Source organism: Schistocerca americana, chromosome 1 (assembly GCF_021461395.2).
Source record: "Schistocerca americana isolate TAMUIC-IGC-003095 chromosome 1, iqSchAmer2.1, whole genome shotgun sequence".
Classification (NCBI taxonomy): domain Eukaryota; kingdom Metazoa; phylum Arthropoda; class Insecta; order Orthoptera; family Acrididae; genus Schistocerca; species Schistocerca americana.
In genome coordinates this window covers 872,421,268-872,439,306 of record NC_060119.1, presented here as the reverse complement: position 1 = coordinate 872,439,306, position 18,039 = coordinate 872,421,268, and the positions used below count along the sequence as shown (strand labels likewise).

General features: G+C 39.3%; 1 protein-coding gene across 2 annotated transcripts in view; it reads left to right on the top strand.

Annotated features, from left to right (window-relative positions):
- The window catches only part of LOC124614017 (beta-glucuronidase-like), a 120,129-nt gene that overhangs the window by 69,591 nt on the left and 32,499 nt on the right, over window positions 1-18,039 (top strand). For both annotated transcript variants that reach the window (XM_047142841.1, XM_047142833.1), the window contains exons 6-9: window positions 5,990-6,183; window positions 12,625-12,771; window positions 13,022-13,194; window positions 13,324-13,467. In XM_047142841.1, the coding sequence (XP_046998797.1) occupies window positions 5,990-6,183; window positions 12,625-12,771; window positions 13,022-13,194; window positions 13,324-13,467 (658 nt within the window). The remainder of the gene's footprint in view (window positions 1-5,989; window positions 6,184-12,624; window positions 12,772-13,021; window positions 13,195-13,323; window positions 13,468-18,039) is intronic.

The window sequence follows — 18,039 nt, the reverse complement described above, 5'->3', positions numbered from 1 at the left end:
TAGACAGTGACTTCAGTGTCATACTTCTGGATTAAAAATATGTTTACAAGATGTACCATCTGCCTGTAAAATCCGCAAAGAAGTTTTATAAACCCTGAATTAACTCAAAAAACCATACTGAAGCTGTGCAGCTCATGGGTCAACTACATTTAGTGAGTGATCCCAACATGAAGTGAAGACAATCAGAGTGTTTTGGTACTTGAGTCTTGCTTGCAATCCTGAATATGTGCTAGACATGTTGGCTGCATGTAGTTCTAAAGAATTCAGAATGCTTCTCTCCATAAACATAGGAATTTTTGAACTGAGAGACTATCTTCTTTTACGTATCTAATTATTATAATTAACTGGACATTATGGGATATATCTGATGTAGAATCTACTATGGCTGAGAAATATTTAGAAGAAATAAGTTCATTACATATTTTTTGGGTCACTGACCTCCCCATAAGACATATTAAATCTTCATAAGTTGCTGGTGACAAGCATGAAGTGAATCCTTTTCCAGTGTCAGCAAATGTAGTTATATCATCAGACAAAAAAGAATCATACTCTGCAATTAATTCCAGACACAGCACGAAATTTTCATTTTTCACAGAGCAAAACACCTCTTTATCTTCACAAAATGCTAGATCCCTAGAAGCTAGCTTCAGAACTACAGAAACAACTCTTTTTTTCTCTTTAATTTGTAACTTCATGTTCACAATGAGTGAGCAACCATTTGTCAGTTCTTTTCATCTTGTTTCCCCTGTTTTTCACTTTTGTAAGATGTCTCTGTGAGAGGGAGAATTTTCTTGTTCATCTATTCATATTCCAGCATTGCTACATTCACTGAAACCAGATGCTGAAAACTGAGATGTACAACCAAATAATTTACTATATACACAGAACAATGATCCTTGGCTAGGACAATATACAAAACATCTATGGTTGACAATTTCCTCATTTGCCAAAACCATCAGAAACTACTTTTTGCTTCAAAAGTGCTGAGATTCATTGGCACATTGCTGTGAGGACATAGAAAAATCTGCATTTCTGTTTTGATTAATACAATTTTTAACAAATTACTCCAGTGTCTGGTCACTGTTCTCTGAATAAAATGGGTCATTAATGAGAACAGGAAAATCCTCTGCTTTAGAACATGTAGATTCTTGACATCCTTCCAGAACTTTGAAAGCCAGAACCCTTGTTGTATTATGGAGAAGTATTTTTATGATATTAATTAAGTAGGTTGGATAGTCCTCAGGCTGAATAGTATGAAGGCTGGGTAATCATGAGCCAGATAATCAAGAGTCCACTGTACAAAAGAACCAACTTCACTATGACCAGTTAGAACTCAAATTACATATCTTAATTTTAAGTTGAGAACCACATGAAACATTGCATTGATCTGACAGCAACATAATCATGAATGGGTGAAGAATTGAACAACATGCCACATGCAAGATCTCATAGGCTATGTGTTTACATGGAGAGTAAGTCTGTGTCAACCAGAGAACGGGCTGCTTGAGCACTCAGAACATTCTATTGCCTGCTTGGTCAGCTGTGATCAAACAGAGCATGGGTAGGACACAGTGATCCCATTGTCGAATCGTTCTCATTGTGAGTGAGTCAGCTGCTGGTCAGTAAACATGAGTATCAGTTCTAATGACAATGAACTGTTGCCTTTATTTGTACTCACTTTGAGGAAATGAATCAAATGGAAATATGAAATTAACACTAAATGATAACAGGGAATTTCACTATCTTTACCCAGTACTGTGGTCTTGTGAAGACTGCTTCTTCAGTTTTTTTCAAATGTCTTGTGAACAATTGGAAATGTTACAGACGCTCATTTAACCAAAAATCTCAAAAACTGAGATGAACTAGAGAAAGCCCGTAGGTTCAGAAGAAAGACTTGTCAGTTTGTTTGAGGCAAGCACATTATTTATGATGTTAATTGATTCTTCTGTCAATGCTTGGTAGAACATTACTTATGACAGAACTTTATTTATGGTAGAATCCATTTACTTTATTTTATTATTTATGTGGGACTGTATATTTTCAAAAACAGTAATAACCACAAAACATGGAACTATATGAATAAAATATAAACTGAAAAATACTATCTACACTGCGTAGGAGCAAATGTGAGCTACAGGTCAGTCATCAACACTGAAACAAACTTTTGCCTTCTCATACATTTCTCTGGTGCTACAAAAGTCATTGTAAGATTCCTCTGGCTCCTAAATTACACAGGTGACATCATTTTATGATATAGTATCAGCACTACATTGTGACACTACTGAGCTGAGTGGTGCAAGGACTGTGGAGAATAGATATGGTGGTGTTTCATTGTTTAATATTGCAAGTTCAGCCTCTCCAAATACTGTGCCAGCTGTATTTTTAAATGAGTTTGTGTTTGAGCTGGGAATGTCTTGAACAAGTGTGCATAACTTAAAAATAAGGTGCCATATTGTTGAGCTCACCCTTCTCTCTCCTACTACTGTCTCTGGTGAGTTGATAATTTGTAACTACAGCTACATCTTCATTTATTTCTTTTTATTTTGGCTTTTTCACTGGATTAACTGACATTATACAGTGAATTATGCTTCTTCCTCTTGATCTCCATTGTCTGGAAATGGTCCCTCTGATACTTCAGCATTTGACGGTGTATGACATACATGATGTATGACATAGTGACAGTGTGTCAGGAAGAAACTCCAAATTATCTGCCCATGGCCCATTCTGATACTTTTTGGCTGAACCTGTTCCTCTCTTTATGAATTTTAGGTATTTGCTGTAGCAGTCTTGTAGATTCTCCCAATTGGGTCAAACAGCCTCACCTGTCAGTCAAGTCACAATCAAGTTATTTTATTTCATGTGATGCATTTATTACTAACAAATAGTACATTTTGTTGCAGATATTTGGCCACTGGTGATTCACACCACACCATCACTTTTTAATTCTGCATGGGGAGGAGAACTTTCTCCAGCTTAGTCAAATATGTGCATTCAAAACTGTACAGTGTTTAATGGCCACTGTATTTTCCTCAACCAATGGAGGAAATCTGGAAGAAAAGTAAGATGAAGTTAATGGAACAGTGGCAATTTTCTAACTGATCTGGCAATATAAATGGGAACATGTTAGAATGAAGTGTGCTAAAAACAGTGGCTCATATTATTTTTGTTACAAAAGCTTGTTTTCAATTCTCCTGTTTGCAGTTATTGATCACAATTACAACTCCATGGTTATCAAGTGGGCATCTATGGTAGACACTGTGACAGCACAAGTTTTGAAAACTGCATTTTTCCATGAATTTATATGAGGAAAATGTATTTTGCCTCGTGATGAAGGGTTTAAGTTACAGACTTGTCTGATACCCCTTCATCAGCTTTGGAAGATCCTTCGAAAGCAATTTTCAATAAACAAATGTGTAGGGGCTGTTGTTTGGTAGAAAATGCTTTTGGTACACTCACTCTGAGGTGATAAGTCATTTTAAAACCTATAAACTTATGATCCACGTTGAAGAAGCTGTTGTCAAAGCAGCATATTTGTAGCTTACACTGTACTAGAGTGCCACCAGTAGTTTTTGGGAGCACATTATTGTTTCAGCTGAACTCTATTGCATACTACAATATTCATCTGGTACTATGTCATGCACCTGCACATTTATTTATAAACAAAGAAGACATGTGTTTTATATACACTTGCATCAGTTTTCTTCCTCATTGCCACCTTTTTCATCAAGCTTTTATAATCACAGTGTCATATATTGTGCAAAAGTACATTTGCATATATCAATTCAATCAGTCTTCCTGTTTCTGCCACCATCTAGTGCAAACTAGCATGCCATGGACTCTGTATAAAATCACAGATGCACATTGCAGGCAAGGGTGGCCTAGCATGCGCGTCTGCCTTCTGTTTGACTGGGGCGGCACCATAGTGTCCAACACAGAGACAGCACTGGGTGCCCATGCAGGTGGCATGCATCATGTTTGACAGAGCCTTAATGCACTGGTACATGGAAGATGTTATACAGGTAGACAAGTTGTAAAATGTGAGTTTAATGATGGGTATAAATATTTGTCAACACTTTGCCAGTAAATTATTGAACACATTAATTATAATTAAAAGAAGTTTTTCAATGGCAGCATTTTGCCATCCCCAAAATTTGCTGCCCTGTGGAACTGCACGTGTTGCACCCGCTTAAATATGGCCATGATCCGACTTGTTTGCAGATTGAAACCACATGAAATATTTTCACTGGTGCTACTATCCTCACAGATCCAGCACCTGGAGAAGTCTCTCTCATATTCCATATGCCAATGATCCCAACTGATTTACCCATTCATTTTTCAGTTCCCAATCAAGGTTCCCTTGACAACACCAATAAACAAGACTCAACATCAGAGAGAGGGGGGAAGAGGAAAAAGACAGAGAGGGCGAAGGAAATGAACATAAAGAGGAGGAAGAGGTCATGAACAGAGAGACACAGAAGACAGAGATTAAGATGAACATCAGACTACCATACATATTTAGCAACTGTGAAGCATTGCTGGATTTGATGGTGTATCATAAAGATCCTAGAGACCCCTCTCAAAATATTTTTCAAGCATTATAAGAAAACTACTAAATTCCATCTGATCAGACCTTGGCAGGCCCAGTGGTGCTGACTGTCCACCGTGTCATCCTCAGCCTATAGGCATCACTGGATGTGGATATGGAGGGGCATGTTGTCTGCATACCAATCTCTCAGCCTTTGTCAGTGTACAAGACTGGAGTTGCCATTTGTCAGTCAAGAAGCTCCTCAATTTTCCCCACAAGGGTCGATTGCACTCTAATTGTCAACAGCACTTGGCAGACTGGACAGTCACCCATCCAAGTTCTAGCCAAGCTCAACAGCACTTAACTTCAGTGACGAGAAGGGAACTGGCGTTACCACTGTGGCAAGGCCATTGGCTTTCAAGCATCATACACTGATTCTAAATTCAGCTATGAAGCCACATAAACAATGCACAGCTAAATATGATTACATGGAATACTTGGGCTAGATTTCTACCTTTCTAAGAGAAACTACATAAAAAGTGAAAATTATTAGTCTTTATTCAATAGTACTCCTGCAGGCCCCTGGAGATTTATCTCTTCAGAAATGAAACTGTAGCATTGTCTTATGTGCTTGGCATTATCAGGGGGCTGCTCAGCATTATCAGGATGTACTGCTAATTGCTCCATGTTAAAATACATTCATGTCATTCAGCAGCAGGCTTGCTAATTCATACTTTGGAATTACCATTACTATGATATTTGATCAACTCCCTGTCATGACATTATAGTTCAATAAAAATTAGACTTTCATATTTACAAAGATTAATGATTATGATACCAAATTCTCTACAATTGTGTATGTGTAACTGTACCATCTAGAGTATTCATAAGACAGGCAAATGGTGACATTTTTCACTATATATGAGTATAGTATTATGTAGTGTAGCATTCCTATGAAATATTTTATAAGAGACATAAAATCCTACAGCCAAGCAGTTTGGAAGATAGGAGATGAGATGCTGGTGGAAGTAAGGCTGTGAGGATGGGTTGTGAGCCGTACTTGGGTAGCTCAATTGATAGAGCGCTTACCTACAAAAGGCAAAGTTTGTGGGTTCCAATCCCAGTCTGGCACACAGTTTTAATCTGCCAGGAAGTTTCATCACTTAAGAAGTTTCCAAAGTATTGAAATAGTGAATGGCTGTAAATTTACCATTTGAAATCATTTACATCCTTTCACAGACTTACCTATAGGTGCAAAGCAAACAAGTTTGTAAACTCTTACTTACATAGGCATACATAGATAACTTTTATTTATCTAGAATAAAAGCTAAATTTTATTATAATTATTCCTCATCTGCATTACTCGATTATCTGCCATCTTTTCCCTTTCTGTACTGCACCATTAAAAAATTACTGCTAAGAGCCATTTACAGTGTTGTTTTCTGTATGGTTTATCATTTGCAGGCTCTGTGCAATATAATGTGACAGTAGATGGTCAGTCTGCTGATCTTGTTTCCTGTACTACGTCCCTTCTGGATGCAGAAGGCCAGGTTGTAGCCAACAGTACAGGTTTCTCTGGAGAGTTGACTGTCACAAATGCCAATGCTTGGTGGCCATATCTTATGAACCCTGTACCAGGATATCTCTACACTCTTGTGGTAAGTATTCCTTTTAATTTGTTGCATCTTTGGTACCCATTTATCTGATGGTATTTTTAGAAGAATCTGTACCACACAACTGTTCACCACTCAGAAGTAACAATGAACTAAAATCTGAGGTTCAAATTCAAGAGAATTAATAATGAATTGCCAAAAACTAAGAGATGAAAGATGAGAGATAAAGTCAAAAGAAAGGATAGGATACAAACCAAAACATTTACTGATCATACTCTATTTAATCACAGCAATCAAGCAAATTCTGAGGTCTTACTCTTACTTACATTTAACATAAGGAAAAAAAAATTGTGCCTATGACATTGTGGCAACTTCTGTCCACTTGCAGCAGATGAGGGAACAGTAGCACCAACACATATTAATTTATTGAACACAATTTTACTCTCAAAAACTGAATACACAAAAACACAGCATGTGAATTAGCCAGTATGCAAAAATGAAAGTGAAATTCAACCAAAGAATTTTTTCAGTGATAGCACAAAGGTGCTGTTTGAGTGGTCAGTAGTCACCACAGAAACAACCCTCCCCTACTAGTGTGGAACATGGGGGAGAAGATGGACAGGAGAGCTGGACTCACCAAAGACCTGTAGCGATGTAGGAGGGCAAAGGTGAAGTCCTCTGTGAGAGTGAGGAGGTTTGTTGACCAAGGCATTGCCATGGATGGCAGGCACACAGGGACAATAATGAATAATACACCAGCACTTGAGATTTGGGCCATGACGTGGTCCTCATCTGCCAACAGCTGGAAGATGTCTAGTAATTGAATGTGGGTTGTGAATGTGTCAGGCTGCCCTGTCGGAGAGACAAGGAAGTCTACGATTTTGCTGTCTTGTATCTCAATGGACAGTTCATCTAAGTTAAGGCCCACAATATCAGATGTAAACACTGTAGATGGGATATCAGACAGAAAGAGAAGTGTCATACGGGGGCATGATGTCATTGCACCACTGCACACTTTGCACACTGTATCCTGTAAAGAGACATTTTTTGCATGATGTCATTGCACACTTCATGTACTGTATCCTGTAAAGAGGCATTGTTTACATGATGCCATTTCACACTTCGTGCACTGTATCCTGTAAAGAGGCACTGTTTACACTCTCAGAGAGAGAAACATTATCGATAGTGGCAGGAGCGCCGTAGGGTTCAATTAGGCAGGGGTTATCAGCTATAGCCAGGCCATTTTTACCCTGTTCACTGAGACAGTTTGGTGTCTGCTGCTAAACAGTTTGATAATTGTGTACTGTCATTAGCTAAGGAATTTGTAAAAGCCCAAGTACGACAGCTCGAGAGATGCCCAAACTGAGTCATCAGAAAGCATGGCATATTCACAGTTAGAGAGTTCTTTATGAATGAAAGTTCATTGCAGGGTGTGTGGCTTCAATCGGAGAGTAAAAATGTGAGAAATATGAGAGCATACTCATTGAACTAGAGCAGGGAGCTACCTTGAGTTGGGAGGTCAGATCTCTCTACAAACTCAGCTAGAAGAATGAGCAGTTCACTATATAGAATATCAGTGAATGATTCTTGTAGGTCCTCTTTGTGTGCAGAACAGGTGCCAAGAAGGATCCACAATGGCACATGAGAGCTGCCTTGAGAGTGTAGTGCCAGTGTTTGACAAATCCATTGTTTTGAGAGTGATAAGCAGTGGTGTGCAACTTGTCAACACAGCACATCTCAAATAGCTTGGCAAAAAAGCAAGACTCAAATAGGCAGCCCTGGCCAGTGGTGATGGAGAAAGGGCAACCAAAGTGGGAGATCCAGCAGTTGATGAAAGTATGAGCAACTGAGTTAACCGTAATATCAGATAGTGGGACTGCCTCCACCCACCTTGTGACTCAACTGACGATCAAGAATATATCTCAGAAACCTTTATAAGAAGGGAGAGGACCAAGGATGTCAATGTTTACATGTCATAGGTGACCCTTCGGGACATTAAACTGACCAAAAGATGGTTGTGCATGTTGTCCAACTTTGCTTTTCTGACAAGGGATTTTTACACATGTCCAACAGTGGCAATCACAGACTCTGACTCCAGGCCAGATGAAGGCTTCAGTAACAAGTAATGTAGTGGCTTCGATGTTTGGGTGAGCTAGGTTATAAAGGGATGTGAACGCTGCTTGTCAGAGTGAAGGAGATATGACTGGGCACAGAGAACCCGTTGAAGTATCACAAATGATTGGCAGGGAGGAGACTGGCAGTATACACTATTCAAAAGTCAATGCACATCTGGGATCCTTTTGCATGTTTGCAAGTTCAATGTCATCTTTTTGTAAGAGAGTCAGTTCATTCATGTCAAAGGGATAGGTGATGATGTTCACTCATGACAAATAATCAGTGATGATGTTATCAGCTCTGCATATGTAGTGGATATATATGGAGTTTTGACTAATTAAGTCCATTTGCCTGAGCTGTCTACGGGTAATGTGTTTGCCTGGTTTCTGGGTGGCATCTGCAAATGGCTACTGGTCAGTAAAGATGGTAAACTCATGCCCTACAATACTGTCATGGAAGTGCCTGCCTGCCCCATAGATCAGCAGGAGCTCATGGTCGAAAGTTGACCACTTGCTCTTCAAAGTTGATAGTTTTTTGGAGAAAAATCTCAGGGGCTCAGTGGTATTGGTGATGTGTTGCTGCAGGACTACACCTATCAACACACCACTCAGGTTGACAGTGACTGAGATGCGTATGTTGGGTATGGTATGTGGCAGCATAACAGCATGGGCTACAGCCTTCTTAAGAGCATCAAAAGAATCAATGTCTTTCATCTGTCCACAGTGCTCTCCTCAGGCCAGAGGTATTTTTGCCAGCCAGAGCATTGGTAAGTGGGGCCTGAATGGTGTTAGTGTGAGGCAAATGTCAGTGATAGAAGTTTATAATACTGAGAAATCTCCATAGTTTACAGTAGCCAGAAGGCAGTGGGAGATTATGAATAAACTTGACACAGTCGGATGCCAGTCAGAAGCATTCAGAAAAGAAAAAAAAAAGGAAAGAAAAAAACAGTATAGTGTAGGAAAGTAATACTGTCACAAGTTAGTGGTGACTTTTCATGACTGACTTTGGTACCACTGTCATGGAGTGTGGACTAGACATGGGCCAGATGTTGTTCACATTCTTTGACAGAGAGTGGAAGATCAGGATGTCATCAAGGTAGGCATATGAAAATGGAAGGCTGTATGATAAAGAATCAATAAATCATTGCCATGTTTGGGCCACATTCTTGAAGCCATAAGGCATCAAACAATATTCAAAAAGTCCAAAAGGGGTGATGAGTGCAGTCTTAGGTATGTCTTCTTTGAACATGGGAATTTGATGGAAAGCTCTGCAACAATAAAGTACAGTGAACAGTTGTGCACCATTGAGTGGTTGAGTGAAGCCCTGTATATGTGGGGACAGGCAGTTGTCCATAATGATGTGAGCATTCAGAGCTCTGTATCTCCCACAGAAATGAAATGAACCATCTTTTACAAGGATGAAGTCCATGGGGGGAAGACCAGTCGCTGTCTTAGGGTTTGATAATGCCTACATCTAGCAGTTTTTTCGCGGATGAAGTCCTTGGTGGGAAGACCAGTCACTGTCTTAGGGGTTGACAATGCCTGCGTCTAGTAGCTCCTTGACAGCTGCTTTTGTGTGATGCAGTTTCTTAGGGATGAGGCGGTGGGTGAGCCACATGGTGTATGGCTGGCACTGTCATAGTACTGGTCTTGTGACAAGTACTGTTCGTAATCACTGCCACACCCATATCGTGCATACTCAAGGAAGGTGGGGTACGGCTGAGGTGCAAAAGAGAGAGCGCTGAAGAGAAACACTGAGGAGCGAAATGTCACTGACCTTAGTGTCCTTAGAGGGAGTGACACTGAAGGGGACAAGGATGTGGCTGCAAGCATTTCGACTGTGTACAATGGCTGCACATCAGTGAGTTGGCATAGCAAATGATGATCCTGTGACAGTTGCTTAGTTGCTGCATCGATCAGTTGATGAAGTTTGGTGTTGCGAGTGCTCGAGCATAAGCTCAAGCAATGACGCAATGAGGCGAGCCATCAGTGTAGAACATGAGAGAGAGAATGAGGGAGAGGGGTCATATGTATGTAATAGAGGGGTCACAGAGCTGAATGAGCATGAAGTGAGAGAACCATATGCATAGTGGAATAAAGAGGCGGATTGAATGTTTGGTGTAAACCAAAATGTTTAAGAAAGTCAATACCAAGCACAGATTCTTTGACATTAGTGATGTGGACTGTCCAGATAAAGTCCAGACCAGAAGTGAGCTGCACTTGGATTTATGCTGTGCTGAGTATATTGATGTTAGACTTGTTAGCTGCACATAATGTGAGCATAGCTTGGGATGTGCAAGTAGGTGCCGAAGCAATAGGGATGATACCAGACACTGCACCTATATCGATCAGGAATCTTAAATTTATTGTGTGATCCAAATTGTAGAGGTATCCACCTGGTGGTGGAGATCGCGTTTGCTGACTGTTGCATAATAAGGTATGGTGTGTGGTTATCATGAACCAGGATACCTAAACCGGCCCGCAGGCAGATTTTGGATATGCACAGGGAGTGCGGCAGTTCCATGCTGCATCTCCAAACATAGTGTAGAACCAACAGAGAGGGTATGAAGGGTGTGCAGTGGTCTGTACCATGTGCACACAATCTGTTGAGTTCCGTGTGGAGTCAACAGAGTGTTCGGGTGTGCCTTCGGCAGTGGCCAGAGGGGATCGTGGATCCAGCACAGGTAATGCATGAAGGCTGCCACCAGATGGCTGCATGTGTTCCTGTCATCCTATATGGGCTCTTGGACATCCCCTGCAGGCTGGCCAAGCTGGAGGGGGGGCAATAAAGAGGGGGGGGGGGGGGGGAGAAGGGTGTCACAGTTACCAACTTAATCATCAGAGCGGATGCCAGGATAGGTAAAAAGAAGTCTAAAAGGCTTGATCTTTGAGATTAAGCTTGGTCTTGAAGCAGTTGGAAGCATGTGATAGCAGTTGTAGTTGCAATTCATATGGTGGTTTAATCAGCCACAGAGTCCATAGTGCAATATCAGGCATAAACTTGGCATCTACCAGAGCTCACAGATGGTGACAGAGTGGAGACAGAGTCTGAAAATCAATGCTTTCTTCATAAAAAATGTGATGAATGACTTCATGCAGTGGGCACAACAGGCATTCAATGATAGAAACCTTAACAGAGTACTTACAATGATCAGGTGGGCAGAGGGCCAAATCATGATGAGATCAGTGTGGTTGTGCAAATGACTGATGAGGCAAATGAAATATAGATCATCATCCATGGTGCTATGGATACCAAATCAGGGGACCAAGAACCCTTGGTAATGACAAAGAGCTGTGGTTGGTGAAGTCTTCATTAAGCACTGCATATGAGGGCTGATGCTGCAGAGGTGCATTTCCTGAGGTCACCATTGCAGGGTGGTGGTGATGTCCACACATAAGACACTATGTGCAACTCATGAGAGTGTTGTGATCAACTGATGCAGCAACGATGATCAAGGTCATTGGTTGCAACAGTGGTGTGCATTTGTGAGGTGAGAGAGCATTGTGTGCTGTGTTGCCTGAGGCCCCCATGGAGTGAGCAAGTAGCCGCAATGCAGAAGATACAGGAGCATGATTGACCTGCACAGGTGGTACAGCAATGGCTGTGGAAAATAGTAGTGATATATGTGTATAAAATGAAGCTGGTGATCATACAGTACACTGAGGTGCATTGTGTGAGTAGTAGTTCACTATTTAATGATCACTGAACACTAGTGGCAATGTATGTTGCATACTCACACATTGGGCAGTAATACCCTGCTATCCCTCCCTCTTCCCTGCCCCATTCCAGAATTCTACTATCATTTGATGCAACACCATTACAGTCTGGCTGGAGTGACTGGAGATAGCTTTCATGTGCGCATGAGGTATGCTTGCTCGTGTGAATGTGTGTATGTGTGTTTTCCATCCTGAAGAAGGCTTGGCTGAAAGGTCAATGTGCAACAGTCTTTTCATAATGCCTATATGCAACTCAGTGGTGAGTAACAATCTATCCTTCTCATATTGTTGTTGATATTTCAACATATTTCCTCAAACAACCAAATTTTTTTCTGGAAAGATAAACTAAATAGTCCTCTGAATCTTGCTTATCTGTCTGTTAAGGTTTTGCTTCTCCATATTTCTAATCATACCACAAAGACTTAATTAGTTTGCAAAGATGAGAAAAGGTCATTGGCGTTTTTATTCAGTGAAAACGAGAACTTTATGTCTAATCCAGCACACAGTATGTATCTAACTTTGTTCTCTCTACTTCCATTTATTTAAACACAATCACTTTCTCTTGGACTGAACAGTAAACATTCATTTAAAATAATAATTAATTATACCCTGTTGACATTCCTGTACAACTAACTCATTCTGCACATTTTAACAGGTTCATGTGATATCTCCAGATGGGGCATCAGATGATATTTACAGGCTTCCTGTTGGAATACGGCGTCTCACCTGGGATAGCTCATCATTTCTTATCAATGGCAAACCCATTTACATAAGAGGTTTTGGCAGACACGAAGATTCTGATGTAAGTATTTTCATCTTCAAGGATTATGGGATGTATCTTCTCTTTTCTTTTTTGTTTACTAAAATGATGCTACACACAAGCGCGCACACACACACACACACACACAAATATAAATATGGTACAGTTATCAATTTACTTTGATTCTGCCTCACAGTAACTGATTTACTGTCTTCCTGTGAAAAAGACTGAGATCTCCCTCAATTCAAAATAAAAATCAGATAAAACATCATCGTCCCTCTTGTATTTTCAGATTCGTGGGAAAGGTCTTGATCTTCCTTTGGTGACTCGTGATCATAACTTGTTAAAGTGGGTGGGAGCAAATTCTTATAGGACATCACATTATCCTTATGCAGAAGAAATAATGGACTTTGCTGATAAGGAAGGCTTCATCATAATTGATGAGTGTTCAGCAGTGAACATTGCGTAAGTGTCAAACATTTATGAACAGTAAAATGACAATAAATCACACAGATGCATCAATCAATTCAAAACGAATTATTACATAACATGTAAAGAATTTCAAAGTATGTACTCAATGTGGTCTTGTTTTAGAAACTATTCGGAAGATCTACTTGAAAATCACAAACGCTCACTGACTGAGCTAATCAACAGAGATAAAAATAGACCTAGTGCTATCATTTGGTCAGTAGCTAATGAGCCTCTTACTGAACTAAATGGAACAGAGGATTATTATAGGTAAGCATGCAATTTCACTAAACTGTTATTATTGTAGTTAATTTTACCGCGCAAAAAAGAACCTCATGTTCACTGAAGTTGGGCTGAAGGTCATGTTGATATCTTCTTGGGCTGAATTATTACAAAAAATCAGATTTTTATCTTCTAAATATTTTATTGCCAAGGCACAAAAAATTATTTATTTTCAAAATTTTAAAAGGTTATTCAATAATTATGTACACAGTCTCCAGTAACTGCCCTAATGTGCTGCAAGAACTAGCAAAAGTTCCTGTCCTTCCTCTCATAAGATAATTGGCAGAAGCTTCTCGCTGTAGATTGAAAATAACATCACCATTACTTATGTCATAGATGGGGCTGTTTTTAATTTGTTAGATGATGGGACAGAACATATTTGCACATAATGATAGCTTGCTTATGTAGTGAAACAACAGCTAATCAAATGCACATCCTTTTCATTCATTCATCACATTTATACTATTGAGAGTCTGAACTTTGTAATACAGGGCACAGCTACAACATTGGTAATGCAGTTGGTGACTGACAATTGTAAGTTAAATATAGGAAAATAAGTTTTTCCACAGAGTGAAGATATAGCCTATAATGCAAGGGTTCCCAAAGTCTTCCTCAAGCAGAACACTTTGAGAATCATGGTACTTTGAGAGAACACCAATTGTCTATTTTGAAGGGTATCATTTTCTTTAAAAGTCAGAAAAACTTGTTTTATTTAGTGATTACTTTGATTTTAACTCATTTCATAACATAATTTTTAAAACATAATTAGTAACAACTAAATGTCTAAAAAAATGCTATTTTATTAATAGTTTTTTGTGGAGCACTTATTCACTTCTCACAAAACTTCAAAGTTCCACAGAACACAGTTTGGGAAACCCTGTTATAGTGTCCTCAGTTTGGGAAACCCTGCTGTAATGTCCTGGAATGAGGTTAATTAAGAGGAAATTAATGAGACTCCACATATAAAATTTCTAGTTATCTTTATTGGCCAGTCTGATTAAATGGAATGAACATATTCAACATTTACTCTGCATGCTTTGTTCTGAAAGATGTAACCTACTATATTAATAGGCAATTATAGCTGCTGTTATTTCAATTCTCTGCTCTGGTGCACAATAACAACTTAGTAAAAGTAACAGGAACTGAGAAACCAAGTGCATTGCAGCAAAAAATCACAAATGCTGTAGTAGCCTTTTCAACGTGCTCAGAATATTTATGATGAAGTGCTGATACACTAAAGAGCAACTTGATTTAAAACTCTTCAGGGTACATTATAGCACTCCACATATAAAATTTCTAGTTATCTTTATTGGCCAGTCTGATTAAATGGAATGAACATATTCAACATTTACTCTGCATGCTTTGTTCTGAAAGATGTAACCTACTATATTAATAGGCAATTATAGCTGCTGTTATTTCAATTCTCTGCTCTGGTGCACAATAACAACTTAGTAAAAGTAACAGGAACTGAGAAACCAAGTGCATTGCAGCAAAAAATCACAAATGCTGTAGTAGCCTTTTCAACGTGCTCAGAATATTTATGATGAAGTGCTGATACACTAAAGAGCAACTTGATTTAAAACTCTTCAGGGTACATTATAGCACTATTCCCTCAGATAAAGACAAGAACTGACAAGGTATCCACAAAACACCAAAAGCATTGGAAAGGGAGACTGAAGCATCACTGCTCGATAACCATCTACAGCTTTTTGAGATTCATTGTATTAAGATCCCAGATATGCACATCCCTCTTGAAATCACATCATATGTTTTCAGTAGGATTTGGATCAGTATCCTTAAAACATGGCCAAGAACCGTCATGGCTATTGCGTCTCAAAAAACCATTCTGATGTAACTGGGGACTGATGGATTGTCATTGTCATGTTGAATGCAAGGGTCTCAAACACGGCTGTAGGCATTCAAAAGAGTGGATAAGTACTGTCAACAGGTTGTGGTATCATTTGCCAGTGGATGTCACTAGGGTTCCATCTCATTCAGTATAAACATTTGCGAAATAACTCCTCAGTCAACCAACTGTACCGTAACGCAGTTACACGAGATATCAAGCACTTTTAATTATAAAACCTGATAGCTTGTAAAGTCTATGTCCTTTGGCATGTATCTGTGCACAGTGCATCAATCAGCTACAGGTGAGTTGTTGCCATTTTGCGCTTTTTTATTTAAAAATCTGTACTCTGTGTATTGTAAGTATCTGGACAACCCCATGTAACAGGGAATTGACCACTTGATGTCACTGGAGGTGGACCTGCCAGTATAAAAGGAGGCAGGAAGTATTGTGTTGTCAGTAGAGAAGCAGTAACAGCAGAATTAGTCATATAGGATAGCTCAGTAGCTTTGTACAGCTTTGAACATGGACTAGTCATCGGACGTCACTTGAGTAACAAATCCATCAGGGACATTTCAACCTTTCTAAAGTTGCCCAAATTGATTGTTGGTAATGTGATTCTGAAGTGGAAATGCCATCAAACAACCACAGCTAAACTGAGAGCAGGTAGACATAACGTACTGATGGATATGGGCTGCAAACATTGCGGAGGGTGATTGTAAAAAAAGCACACGAAAGCAGTGGAAGGAATCACTCATTAGTTCCAAAGTGTTATGAAAAGTCCAGCTAGCACAATAACTGTGCACAGGGAGATAAAGAAGAATGAGATACAGCTCCTCATAACCTACACATTTCTATAGTCAATGCTGAGAGACAATTAAGGTGGTGTAATGGAGCTGGACTGTGGATGGCTAAAAATGAGTAATTTGGAGTACTGGACCACCCTGTATCCTGTTGCAGTCTTATGGAAGCGTTTGAATTTGGCAAATACCTCAAGAATGTTACCTACCCTCATGTGTAGTGCCAACAGTGAAGTACAGAGGAGGTAGTGTTATAATATTGGGGTGCTTTTTGCAGTTAGGAAGTAGTTCCCTTAATTAAACAATACTCAAAGTGTACACCATGGGCTCCGCAAGGCCTCAGAACAGTTCTGCCCAAATGATAACAACAATGCTATAATCAAAAACTACACAGCCAAAAATGAGGTGACAAGCAGCACAACAAATCTAAAATAATGCTACAATCAAAAACTACAGAGTAAAGTTTCTGCTTGAGTTTGCAAAAGCGATGCACAGTCCAATTTGGCATGGTTAGTCCCTGCACAGCTCTCAGACTGCAGTACATTTAAATCATATTTGCTACTGACTACAGTTTCAAAATTTTGTGTGAATATTATTTTGTGTTCATCATACTGTAAAATTTAACTGCTGTGTTAAAAGATAGAATGAAGCATTGGCTTCGAATGAAGCATTGGCTTAAAGGTGTTTCAACAAAATCTTGCATCAAAAGTTCAAGGGTTGTTCACCCATAAGATGTGGCTAACCTCAAAGATTTCCAATAAAAACAATGAGATTCAAGAAGGTGATGTAATGACTTCAAGCTCCATGGTTTCAAGTTGTAAGATATCTAATGACTCACTAAAGTTGAAAAAAGAAAGACTAACAAATCTTGCATCAGTCTCAGGTTTGCTGATTCCAGCAGCTCACCTCTCTACACTTCTCAATAGTTCCAAGGTACCTAAGATGTACCAACATTTAGAAACTAGATCCTGCAATTGCAAAGACGTGAGAAAGGACAGTTATTAAAAAGTCTAAAAACTATGAAGTATGTGACCAAACCGAATGAAAAACCCACAGAGGCTTCATATTTGGCCAGCAATCACATTGCACATGTGGGCAAAATGCACACTATTACTAAGAATTTAACAAAAACGTGTATGGAAGACATAACGTAATGTATGCTCGATGAGAAATCTGCAAAGCATCTTTCTACAGGGCTGCTTTCAAATGACACCATTTTTCATCGAATTAACAGTCTTGCTGGTTATATCATACAGACTAGTTGGTCACCATCAATATAAACAAATTCATTTTGCAAATGGTTGAGCTGACTGATGTGCTGGACTGGCCATCTTGCTGATAATTGTATGGTATGCATGTAAATATTCACTCATAGAAGACTTGCTTGTATACATGTCACTGACAACTAACACCACCAGAAGACAAATTTTGACATACTTAATAATTTAAAAAAAAAAAAACCATCTCAGACTGAATGAATGTGTTGATATTTCAACAGTGAGGGCCAAGGCAATGACTGGTAAAACAGAAAGCAATATCACAAAAAAGAAGCACCAAACTGTAGTTCCAGTCATTGTATCTTGCACAGACAAGCACATGCCATAAAGAACACCACAGAAGCTGGAGACTGAAGAAGCCTGATTCAGCCTTCACAGAACATTGCCTGAACAATAACTTCAAATACACAATTGATGTACAAGTCCTACACACAGAGGAAAAGGGGGCCAAACTCAACCAATTAGAAATGTTAGACATTAAAAGACAGATGCGTATATCCCCACACATATTATTAAATGAGCAAACCCAGTTCAATTATTAACCTCTTTTAGATGAGATCACAACGTGAGAATAGAAGCAAAACTTTGGGCCCCAGTCCATCTTAGTTAAGAAGCTCTTGGCTGATGCATAATGTTA